Raw genomic sequence first — 13,079 nt, 5'->3', positions numbered from 1 at the left:
CCAGCCAAGAACAATGGCAGGGACATAGGTGACATTCCGGGCGCGGCCATTTCCTTTGTTGGGGTCGCGTTATTGTGACAGCAAAACGTCATATTTCTAGACACACAACTACCGAAGCTAATGTAGGGAAAGCATTTTCAAGCTGAAAATTAAGATACAATTAGATACTCTGACACAACGTTGAAAGGGTCGATTTGAAAGACTGAAAATTTGAACAAGCTAAGATTGATTTCCCCAACCTGAAAGTTGTAGATAGTACGGTCTTGATTATCCAAGGGATCTCATTTGATTGAAACTTCCTTGGATTATGTGACTTTCTTACAGAGACCTGAGCCAGTCTGCATGGTTTGATAATGTTCCTATAAAAACCAGTACAGAAATTGTTTTTAAATTTTCTCTGGCAGTTATTATCATAATGGTAATCTGTCCCTGCCATTGTTCTTGGCTGGCAGACAGTCTAATCCTTTTATGAATTTATGTGGTTATGGGGATCAATCCACCCCTCAAACTGCTTAACATGTCACAGTAGGAGCACTTCTTTTACGACTTACCCTGGGTACGAATCCGGGGTCTTTAAAGACCTCACATCTACAGTAATTGTACTTTTCTGAAATAATGTTTGGCTGTTACAATGTCATCATGGCAAGGTCTTTTGTCATTGCCAATCTTGTTTGGCTTATGTAAAGTTTGCGGGGAAGAAGTTTTTTACACAGCCGTTGCGCCGTTGCGAACGAAAAAAACAACTACTTATCCAACTGCAAACTTTACCTAAGCCAAAAAATGTCAATACGGAACTCATACGGACCTGATATACGGGATCATACGGACATGTGTGGACCCCCCCCCCCCCCCAACATACACACAAGGATCTTTATGTCAGCGCATCCAAGCAATGTTGTGTAGGTTTTCCATGGTAACATTGTGTGCAACCCTCCCACCCCAGGTGGATACACATATCCATGCATCCGCCTGTATGAACCAGAAGTCCCTCCTCAACTTCATGCGAGCTAAAATCAACCAGTTTGGTGGAGAAATTGTCATCAAAGATGGCACAAAGGAAAAGACACTGAAAGAGGTGAGTAGTCAAGATGTTAATAGTTATTCATGATACTAGTAACTAACCCTACTCCAGAATATTTCGATATCTCGAAAAATTGATGATGAAGGTTTAGTATGTCGGGTAAAAAATATTCTTGTTGGCGCACAGTTGAGATCTTTCATAGATGTGCATTTCTAATTCTATTTTCCACTTAATGCAGGTATTCGACGAAGAAGGTTTAACAGCATACAATCTGACAGTGGACAGTCTGGATTGCCATGCAGTGAGTCTTGCTTTTCCTTGGTTTAACCATTGCGTGACTAGCAGACTTCCCAACGTTCCATAATGAGAAGGAATCCCCTTGTCACTACCACGTGTGAATGAATAGTGTAATGACTAACAAAAATGTACACGTAGCCAAAACACAATGCTGGTTCTTAATTGCAAGTACATGTACATGTCTGCTTTACAGGATAGGCAAACCTTTCATCGCTTTGACAAGTTCAACTCTAAGTACAACCCAGCTGGGTGCGGCATTCTCCGGGATATCTTCATCAAGACGGACAACTTTATCCACGGCCGGTACTTCGCGGAGATAGTGAAGGTGGGTCCTGTGATCTGTGAGAAGCAGCTGGTCGTAAGCATTGCAATAGAAAATAAGCGCAAAGGACGCCGGGAGAATCCGGAGTGAGCGGCGCAAAGGCGACGGGAGAAACCGTCGTCGGGAGCAGGTGAGCGAAAACATGTACCGCGGCGGGTCCCCAACATAAATACCGTAGCCTATTGCCCGTGGTGAAACCAGGTACTGTTTCCAACGGCCCACATGTTTGTTTTTTTGGCATGGGTTCCAGGTCAGTACCCTACTGAGTTGGTAACAGCTGATATCCTGATTATACTACTATAGCATGGAATGCAGTCGAATTGTAAGTTTTATTATATGAATTAGATTCGAATGTGCATAATATGCATTTCATTATGTTAATCATCACTTACACTACCTACATTTCAAAAAACAATAAAAATCCATGAACCCATATGTAAGTTATCCCATTTCCAACAAAAAAGTCCATTGCAGCTTTCCGAAAGCTGATAGGGAGGCCAAACCTACACTACTTTCACTCTGACCCAAAAGCTAACAACCAAAAATCACGACCATAGCATGTCCAAAACAGAAGATATAAAAGCCCATTATCGAACTTGACCTTCGTTGTCCCGACACCGACCCACATATCATGAAGATCCTCAGGCTTCTCAAGTTATGTTGTCTACAAACACCCACCTGGCAGTGACGCATCCAGCCACAAACAGCACAAAAACAATTTTGAGCAATAGTTGACTGAGCTTGGGTCTACTATACCAATAGATATGAAACACAAACTACCCATGGCAAAGTGGCTAAAGTGCAGTGCTCCAGGGCATGTTGTGTTGACTTGTTTCCTTTTATCTGAAGCAAACCATGTCTGAGCTGGAGTCCAGCCGGTACCAGTACGCCGAGCTGAGGCTGTCCATCTACGGCCGGTCCATGGACGAGTGGGACAGACTGGCCGAGTGGTGCGTCACAAACAGGGTGTTCTCTAACCAAGTCCGGTGGATGGTTCAGGTTCCTCGACTCTTGTGAGTACCCGTCATGTAAAAGCACTTCCATGTCTTCATCAATAATACCTCTGCCCATAGGGTCGTAGTCTGCCACTACCTGAGTTATCTCCACATGTTTTACTTGCGTGCAGAATGAATATACAATCGTCTGCTGCTGACCAAGGTAACCCTGGGCCGACTTCAGGAACTGACTTGTTCTTTTTCCCCATATGATGTACACCTGGTAGGTTTTGTTACAGATAATAGGATTCTATTTGCCACTGCATTCAAACGGTTACGTCGTGGAGGTTCGTCACCAAGCAGTGACAAACCGGTTTATACATCAGCTAAAGCATTTACCATTGTGATATCTACAGTGAATTGAGTAAGCACAGTATTTGTAACGGTTTCACATCAGAAATTATATGTTTACAATGTATCTTTCAAATCCAGTCGGTGTGTTCTTTGAGGAGGTGCTAAATAGATACAAAGCGTCGATTTTATATGATAGTATTATCACTTACACCAGTGAATATCTGAAACATCAAAATACAACATATAACGTTTACAGTATCCTGCATCATGGCACGAAAAGAGAACTTTAATTAATGTTGACAACCGACCACACATAAAATGTAGTCTCTCCGGCTTATCAGGCAGGAGATCTACCATGACAAAACAGTATTCATGGCCCAAAACGATACCCAGCCGGCCGCCATACTTTGGCCGGCCTGATAATAGAGACTACATGCTGTCGGTTTTGAGCTTACTACCCTTTCAGACTATATCACGGGATTCAAGACAGGTGTTGTTTTCCTACGTTTGTGTTCAATACCATGTTCAAAGATATCAATCATATATGTTCCCCACATATACGTATACCCGTCAAGCCTTTGGTCTCATTCATTTCTGTAGTACTGGCAAGGGCCATCCGTGTTATGATAACGTCACTATATTTTTTGAAAATTGTTTCTTTTCCATGATATCTGGCTTGACATGTTGACCAATACCTGACTTGTTGTTACAGCGATGTATATCGGTCCAAGGGATCCATGCAGAACTTCCAGCAGATGCTGGATTACATCTTCTTGCCTCTCTTTGACGCCACTATAAACCCGCAGAAGCACCAGAATCTTCACATCTTCCTGAATTATGTAAGAATACTTTCATGTAAGGTCTTCAATGTCATCTCAGAAATACAGACACGGTACTTTCACTAATGCCCGTTTTGTCGACATCATTGAACACCTTCCAGCCTGGGGGCTGAATAACATGCTCATTACAAATTACACATGATGAAATACTTAAAGGTTTAAAATCGCACAAATGGCTACATTAAGAGGTTGTGTGCCGGGCTAAGACTAAACTGCACGTATTAGCAAGTAACATGAAACGGTGGATCAATTAACTGTCTGGGTTACTGGATTACAATGAGGTATTCAGAAGATGGACAAGGTAAGGGATTGGGCTACCGCAATATCGTGCAGTGCGGACTGGTAACTGGTCAAGTTTCAAGTAAAATGACCAATTAACGTCCGATTTATTCAAAACGTATTTATCTTAAAACCGCGCAGACAGAGCCAAATGTTAAACCCATGGGCAGAAATATCAGCTCTTCTAAAAAGAAAATGCATGGTCTGTAAGCTTTTCTCCGCCTGTTTAACGCCGTGCGAGCATGTATTTATACTGATGTATATGATGCAGAATTGTGCTAGGCTTACCTATTATCGTCCACTTCAGTCTTTTCCCTTCTAGCGCTATGCTTGAAGAACATAGACCAGAAAAAATGCACAGTAACTCTCCAAAGTAGTCTACAGACAAATGATAAAGTCACTATGATTGTCCCGCCACTTGCTTGACGCGATGGAAGAAAACAATGTTGATCTGTGAATTTCCCCGACATGCGCGGCACGTGGCGTTCACGTGCAAAAATTAACCTCCGGTGCGGGGGTCGCTAGGTTGTATCAAACCCTCCTAAAACTGGCAAGAGTTTCAAACCTCGAATCCCCATGGGTAGTCTGAATATCAAAGAAAGGTTTAACGTCAGCTACTTTTAAAAGATACTAGCTATCGTGTAAGGTAGAAAAACATGATGAAGTACGCGGTGTCGAATTACATATGAAATACGTCATGCATGACGCTTCCGTGCAACTTGTTGTTACTGGTTCAGGAGTTTATTCTGTTATGTCGCGGACGTAAACCTTTTTCGTTGTTTTGTATAAAAGAGAGAGATGGCTAAGGATCATACTTTTGACGTTCTTTAGTGCTCATGAGAACAGGCTTTGTCATAATACACCTCGACATGTGGACATGACCCAAACTGGACGTAAACTGGTCCTGAACGTAAATAGGTCATGCTATGTTATGTCATGTTATGCTATGTTATGTTATGTTAGTATGAAAGTTCATTTGAGTTAGTAAATTAGATTAACAGAGGAACAGTCGTTTCTACATAGGGCTATTACCCTGTACAACAAGGAACTGTCATAACACTGTTTACTTAGAATGTTGACTGTCATTGAATCACGTTTGTGGTTTCCTTGCCTCAACAAGTATTGTACTTTTGATAATAATTGTTTGGTACGTGATGTGTATAGTTGTCATTTTTTCTTTTTTTTTTCAAATTGTAAGTATACTCTGCAATTCAGGGTTATTTTTCACTTGCTCATATACGTTTGCACTTGGGGATGATAAATAGATGACAAAATGTCATGGAAAACTTAAACTGTTCTCCAACTCAAAAATTAGACTCCCGGAGTTTTCGACTGAATCGTCCAGTCTTCTTAGCTTTCTGACCAATTACCGCGGACACGTGACTTGTCTCATGTGTTGCGTCAGCAATGGGTCAAAAGTCGTCGAAAGTTGATATCGCCCCCGTCCCGGTGGAGAGAAGGTTGGTGCCACCTGGTGTAAATTGCCGCTCACAAAATGATTCTGGATACCGAACAGGGGTCCATTTTTTGGAGAGAAATCAAACCTTTCCAGAAGGAATTGTGTTTACCTGTACATGACATGACATGAATGTTATCTACTGTATGTTTCAGGTGACAGGCTTTGATTCAGTTGATGACGAGTCAAAGGCAGAACGTCACCTGTTCAACCAGCAGAGCCCAACCCCGGATAAGTGGACCATGAACGAAAGTCCTCCATACACCTATTACATGTACTACATGTATGCCAACCTGGTGGTACTCAACCACCTCAGAAAGTACGGACGCGGTTGTTACTATTGCGTAGTAGATAAATGGCAATTGCGAAATATATAGAATAGAACTTTATTGCATGACAATTGTACAAGTATGGTAAAAATTGTTAAACATAACATAAAGTAGAAGTATAGAATAAAAAACTTAACATCCTAATTACTAATACAATACAATATATTTATAAAGGATCATGTCTGCCGTCATATTTCGGAACCTTATGCTTTTGCGATCTACATAAGCATACCTGTAAGGTGATCTGTATGTGCGATCCGTATATAGTTTAATGGAAGCTCTTAATCATTGCGGACAATTGCAACATAATTATCGTTCTCGCATCTTTGTTCAGTAACTTACTACGGCCTAAATACAAATCTTACGATCCATTTGAATCCAATAACCATCAGTGTCTCCACCGCCCTCCTCCTGTAAGTGTGTCATCAGCAGACTCAGATAGAGTTCTTCTCGTGGTACCTAAATATGCTTCTCTGTTGCCCTGACCAGGCAGAGAGGTATGAGGACGTTCAACCTGAGGCCGCACTGCGGGGAGGCAGGAGACGCTCGGCACCTGGTCTCAGCCTTCATGCTGTCTGAAAACATTTCTCATGGACTCAATCTGAAGAAGGTACTCTAGGATTCCTCTCCAAAGAAATCTACTCTAGTTGTGCTGAAACCGACTTGGAAAAAGAAAACTTAATACTGATATTTACAATAATGCAGTCAATGTGCTACACATAAAAGGGAATGCGAGGTGGTTTGCACGTTCACACCGGGTCTGCACACCGGGCTTTTTCACACATTTTGATTTCCTAGCCTGAAACAGAATAATTTAAACGATGCCAGTAAGGGCAGTGTCCGCTGTATCGAATGGGTCATCTTTTAGAACATGTCATAAAGTGGAATAGTTCTCTTTCTCTCCATGTCAATCTTATCAGGTCCTCGGAGATGGCAAACCAACGTGGTGCATTCACAATTTCCGCAAACGTTTACTGAGTGAAATCGACGACACCGGTACCAAAACGTTTTTAAAGTCCAGTGTGAAAAGCGCTTGGTCGATTATTCTGCTAAATCTTGATCGGTTTGTGTTCAGGACTTCAACGTTTCTGGTACAAAAGAGCTAAAACTCGTCGTCATCGTGCATAATAACGCCTGTATTTCTTGTGTCCTCAGAGCCCTGTTCTGTACTACTTGTTTTACTTGGCACAAGTAGGAATCGCGATGTCACCGCTGAGCAACAACAGCCTGTTCCTGGATTATAACCGCAACCCTCTGTACGAGTACCTGTGCAGAGGACTCAACATCTCACTGTCAACTGATGATCCACTGCAGTTTCACTACACAAGGGTAACGACTTGCACTGTCTTCTTATAAACACAGCTGTCAGTCCTGTAAAACGCTGTATGGATGCATGTTGATCTGTTGTTAACTGGATATGACACAAAACTGTCAAATCATTAGACCATTTCTGACCTGGCCGCGCTGAGACGAAAATGATGCAGCGTAGAAACTCTTGTACAGAGCAGAACTGAGAGTGGATCCGAGAGTCAGAGTCACGAAATCAAAAAGGAAGTGTGTGCCTCTAAATCGTGCATGTAGAAACAAAGAAGAACGGAAACATAACTTGCCTGGTAGGGGCTTTGGGCTAGAACCACATCAGAGCCTGAGCTAAGAAAAACGCTTAAATTTTGTTAATGTTTTACTATTACTATAACGTTAAAGGTTTCTACTCTACTCTACTCTACCATACTCTAAGATTAGTTCAGAAAGGTTACCAAATTACAGAATGAACACATCATTGTGGAACATTGTGAAACAGCTGTACCTGATGATTTGTCTTTTTTCTCGTTGAATAGGAGCCACTGATGGAGGAGTACGCCATAGCTGCACAGGTCTGGAAGCTGACCAACTGCGACATGTGCGAGATTGCTCGGAACAGTGTGGCTATGAGCGGCCTGTCGGAAAAGGTCAGACCTACCGCACTATTCCCCGTTGATACCAAGCCTATTGTAACCGGTTGAAATAAAGTTCGATACCGGCACTCGCTATTAATAAATATCAAGGTGATTGAGTAACAAGCAAGGACCTCCAAAGATGCATTCATATACTGAATATGAAACTTGGATGGGGAATATTATCTGGCTTGTATCAAAATGTGTCCATTTACTATAGGTCCTGGTCACACATCGGACGATACTCCTATGATGACACTTCACACCTACCGAAAATCATGAAGATCCATCAGAGGTTTCTCGAGTTATGCTCTTGACAAACATACAGACCCACCCCACAGCTGGCGTAACCGAAAACATTATCTTCTCGGCGAAGATAATCAGCCATCGCCAACATATCAGACAAAGCATGGGCCTAGGGCATATTAGCGAGAGAGATGTGTGGTTAAGGGGATGCATGATACGGTTACATAAACTCGCATTTCTCTTTGCAGATGAAGAAGCACTTCTTAGGAGAACAGTACCGTCAGAAGGAGGGCCCTGCCGGAAACACCGTCCTCAAAACCAACATCCCCAACATCCGGGTCGCCTATCGTTTTGAGACGATGACAGAAGAACTAGCATTGCTTTGCAACGGAGCGAAAGTGTTTGACTAGAGACATTTCTGTTGATGGATAACAAACATGCATATGCATGCCCTGTACATAGGATATCCAAGTTATTGAAGCAGCAACTTATGGCGATTTGGAGTGAGCTTGAGCATTAGGTATAACATAAATCCAATTGCCGAGAAACGGTTCGGAGACACCCATGCCGAATTAAACTTCCCCACACATGTTACAAGCGGTTTCACTTTTTGAAATACATTTCTAAATGTGTCATGAAGGAAATATGTTTTGCTAAAAGAAATTTGAAGTGATTCAAAGAAAATGAAAAGCAAATCATTGTGTTTCCAACTTCATCCCTCAACCGTTGTCCAGGATATGGCATTTCCATGTACTCCAAGTCTGAGCTCAGCTCTTGTTGTTTGAACACCTTCGGCCGCGATCGTACCTATGTCTGGATAGTCATGAAGTGAATAGTTGTTTTGAATATCTCCTGTTTCCACCGACCGAAAGAGCGTTGCTATCAATGTAACATTATCTCTCACAGTTCCACTAGGTACCCTTAGGCTGCCACATCAAAAACAGATATCGAGGATGTTTAAACAATGTCCTTAGCACCTAGATATCCGCATGACTCGGTGATGGCTGATGCTATGACATCAGTATACCTCGTTAAATTCACTATTTTGTCGGGATACTACGTGATTTTGAGGCCTTCTTGTTCGCTGCACAGGACAAACATGCAGTTGTTTACTGTTCCATGTGATGAACAGCAACCGTCTTTGTTAAACGTCTAAATTCATTGACTGTCAGTCGCTACCAATGCTGGTCACGATTCATGGGCAGTTATTTCGTAAAGAGTGACGTGATTTCTGGACGATGATGATTGCAGGCTATTTGAATAGTTTAGTCCCCAGTTGCCCGAGTAACCACCCTTTATTCCCCGTTGATGAAAAAGAATGATTGCATTAGTATATGAAACCTATAGAAACTATTTTATTGGGAAAGTTGACAGACATTCTCGTTTTTTTCTAATATCAGTAATCTATGTACAGATCAGAGGTCTTTTTAAAGTGAAGAATGGACAGAAGTGTACAAGCTGGATTTTGTAATCGTTTTGTAGATTCTGGTTTGCCTTGCATTTGCTTCAAACTATATATATATATATATATATATATATATTGGTTTTGCATGACATTTCAGCTTTTCACTTGACTCCAATCTATTTATAACGAACAGGATTACCAGCCAACATCATACACCATCAAGTATAAAGCAAAATCACTGTTTTTCTTCATACACAAATCAATGTCTCTCGCAAGGAAAAAGGAAACCAAATTCTGCCTGATTTACCTTTGAAACTTTGCTTTATTTTGTATCGGGTCTTCATTTTTTTTCAGATTTACCTAGATATTTCTCAGGACTGATGCTTAAACTACAAGACTCTTTCAAAGAAAATGTCTTTACGCAAAAGAAAAAACGTGCCTTAATGGACGTGTAATGAAGATTGTGCAGGAAGACATCCAAATATTTATGGCCCGTCCACAGCGGCTGCAGAACGAGTCTGTTTCTGCTACTGACACTTGATGTTTTTCATCGCGCGCATCAATATAAGTAAGGGGAAACCAGTCTTGGCTTAAGGTCGGTGAACACGGACCTCAACCAATACAACGTGTTGATTTGCTAAGTCCACTCGAAACGACACATTCTTACATTATACGATTTTTCGACTCACGCTTAGGACTTATGACAACATAATTTGCATAATCTGTATCTTACCCAAGAAACGTATGGTTATTAAGTTCCCCAGTTATTCCCTGTAGCTCTGAATTCAAATCTAATTGCCAATATTGTTCTATTAAACACTAAAGGATTCTGGCATCTTGTAAATATTGTCATAATTTGCACATTTCGTATCTTTCGTACTTTATCTAAATACGTGCGACCATGCCGCACAGTCATATGTTTCAGATATAACGCTTAAGAAACCATGCCGCATGCGCACTGCGATCAATCTGTCAAAAGGGCACTTCAAAGCAAGTCCCGAGCGGACCAAAACAGACCTTTCTGATCTCCTGTTGGAAAATGTCAGGACCAATGCGCCGATGACTGTTTCCATTATTCACACCGGGCCATAAATACTTGGTAGTCCGTAGAGAGTCAGCGGAGAGTTCGACATATATATGCCATCATGAAATAGTATTAGCGTGTGTTCTATATACGAGTGTTGAAGCATGTTGGAAGTTGGCTATATTGGTTAAGTCAACAAGTTAATAAATTTTCAGCAAAGCTTTACAGTCATCCGACTTGTATTATTTTCACAGACATGTTCATATTTTGATTTAATTGTTTGTTTCTTTGTTTGTGTGTTTGTTTAAGGCTTTCCGTCTTGTTTATGTTAAGGAACATCATCTTTAGTGCACACTGTACATACATGAAAAAGACTAGGTAATGGTATGGAATGGTTAGCCATCATACACCCCCGACTAGGTCCATTTCGACCCCAGGCGTATATTTTTAAGTACGATTTGAACATTTTTGATCCGAAAAAAATCATTCCGTGACTTTGTCAGTGAACATCTACTTTAACCACTCTTAATATTGTACGGAGATTGTCACAATACTGTGTATTAGAAGTCTTTGACGGCTAATGCAAACACGGGTCGCGTCAATGTACCAGGTAATCTAACACCATATTCAATGTTTTGTATTTGTAATTAGGATGTTAAGTTTTCTATTCCCATAGTGGCATGGCTCATGCCCATGGGGGCTTACTGGTAGTGGTGAAAACACACTTAAAACGTAACAGCTCACATGGATTGCTAGACGAGCTACCTGGAGCAGTAACAAGAGTGGTTTAAAAAAACAAACACAGGCGACGTGAGGATTAGTAGGAAAGGGCTGATTGAGCCTAATCATTACCTTCACCAACAATGTAAATTCAGTAGCGTTTGTATGTGTGTGTGTGTGTGTGTGTGGATAAGTAGCATAACTCGAGAAGGCTTGGATAGATTGTATTGATGTTGGCAATAGCTTTGGCAGGTAGATAGCTTAAATGATGACTTATATAATACGATGCTAATTATGCAAATCAGAATTCAATTTGCATAATTAATGAGGAAAGTTTGTACGTCCACTGTATTTCATCATACTCTCAAACATGTGACATGTGCCTGAGAAAGAGAAATATTGATAGATACTAATCATGCAAATGAAGACATCATTTGCATAATCAAGGACAAAAACTAGAACTCAAGAAGGGGCTGATGACTCATTATGATTTTTTATGGATAGCTTAGGTGATGTTTGGTATAATCAAATGGTAATTATGAAAAACAGAATCTTGATTGCATAATTAATTAGGACTTTCGTAAACCCACTGCGTTCCATGATAGGACTTTTCAACTATTCTACTTAACCTCGTAACGTTTGTAACTGGGCATTAATTAATGAGCCACTACTATAATTCTATACTGGTAAATGACAGCAATTTTATACTTGTGGCATCTGGAAGTTATGTGAGTATTCAATAAAGATAATGCAAATAAGGACAATATTTGCATGATAGGTGAAAAAATGCTTGAATAGCCTTCTTTGCTAAGATAACTTGTCATACTTTGGGCAACTTCTGTTATTTGGGTGGCGAAGATGATCAATTGATGTAGTTTATGCAAATGAGGACCTTTTTTGTATAATCAATGATAAACATCCTATTATTGGCGAAGGTATGAGGTTGTGAACCTCTAGTTTTCTCATACAACGTTTTAGCGTAAAACTGAAATGCACCAGGACACTAGCATACCAAACACTATATTGTAGTTAAGGGGCAACACCCCAGTGGCGGAAAAACTGGGGTGTGCAGCCATGTTTGAAACGTCTTATACGCCGGTGGGCGAGCGAAGAAAGAATTCACCTCTCGAGCCGTAACGTCATCACGGCCCTCGACGGCTCCAGAACGGATGAAAAGCGCTCTTGGCGATCGGAAAGACCGTAATCGCCGATACTTTTGCGCTCAGCTGAGCCATCCTGGCGAGCGGGTCCTGTCCAGCGCACTTTCGCCTCCACTTTCACTTTCACAATAATCTTTATTGACACAACAAAAGTACAGCGACTCTCGTAAGGTCTACTTAATCTATACATACATACATACATACATACATACATGCCAACAAACAAAGTTCATACTAATGAGTTTGTTTACATACAATCATATGGAATATGGCAACATATTGAAATTTAGCGTGTCGTATACTTATACAGGGGAGGAAGACGACACCTTCACGAGGTCCCCCCCGTCAGTACCAACGCAGTTGGGAAGCTAACGTCGTCAAGGATTGCGAGCTGACAACCGCAAGAGAGGGAAACCTCTTAAATGTCTACCTTTCTTCACCCGAATAGCTGCGTCCGTCACCCGCGGGCACCACAATCTTCCCAGGAGTTTGCTTTCGCCTCTTGGAATGTTCAAGGTCTGACCTCAACCAGTAAGAGGCAGACACTAGGAACTGACTGTGAGCAATACAACATTGATATTGCATGCATCGGAGACAAAGACAACGACTCATTTGGAAAAGAAACTTCAAACAGGTCACACTCTGATCCTTATGGAACAGAAAGAAACTACCCATCATGGGTTAGGCTTTGTGATAGGCCCTAGGCTTCAAAGCCACATCCTGAACTACGGTCGCATCAGTGACAGGGTAGCCACCAT

The 13,079-nt window shown here is 41.3% G+C and overlaps 1 protein-coding gene and 1 long non-coding RNA gene across 2 annotated transcripts in view; one reads left to right on the top strand and one right to left on the bottom strand.

Moving 5' to 3' along the window:
• Nucleotides 1–10,668, top strand: part of LOC136420423 (AMP deaminase 1-like) — a 34,492-nt gene extending 23,824 nt beyond the window's left edge. The window contains exons 9-18 of the mRNA XM_066407332.1: nt 944–1,075; nt 1,260–1,322; nt 1,512–1,643; nt 2,490–2,653; nt 3,642–3,768; nt 5,659–5,822; nt 6,322–6,442; nt 6,988–7,161; nt 7,671–7,781; nt 8,261–10,668. Coding sequence (XP_066263429.1) covers nt 944–1,075; nt 1,260–1,322; nt 1,512–1,643; nt 2,490–2,653; nt 3,642–3,768; nt 5,659–5,822; nt 6,322–6,442; nt 6,988–7,161; nt 7,671–7,781; nt 8,261–8,422 — 1,350 coding nt within the window. The 3' untranslated portion in view covers nt 8,423–10,668. The remainder of the gene's footprint in view (nt 1–943; nt 1,076–1,259; nt 1,323–1,511; nt 1,644–2,489; nt 2,654–3,641; nt 3,769–5,658; nt 5,823–6,321; nt 6,443–6,987; nt 7,162–7,670; nt 7,782–8,260) is intronic.
• On the bottom strand, nt 1,466–2,491 carry LOC136420424 (uncharacterized). The gene is made up of 2 exons (XR_010753207.1): nt 2,421–2,491; nt 1,466–1,657 (listed from the first exon to the last, which is right to left on the bottom strand). It is a non-coding gene; the product is annotated as an uncharacterized lncRNA (long non-coding RNA).
• Nucleotides 10,669–13,079: the final 2,411 nt, after the last annotated feature.

Source organism: Branchiostoma lanceolatum, chromosome 15, assembly GCF_035083965.1.
Source record: "Branchiostoma lanceolatum isolate klBraLanc5 chromosome 15, klBraLanc5.hap2, whole genome shotgun sequence".
Taxonomy (NCBI): Eukaryota; Metazoa; Chordata; class Leptocardii; order Amphioxiformes; family Branchiostomatidae; genus Branchiostoma; species Branchiostoma lanceolatum.
The sequence above is the reverse complement of the archived record's forward strand: the minus strand, read 5'-3'. Positions and strand labels throughout refer to the sequence as shown.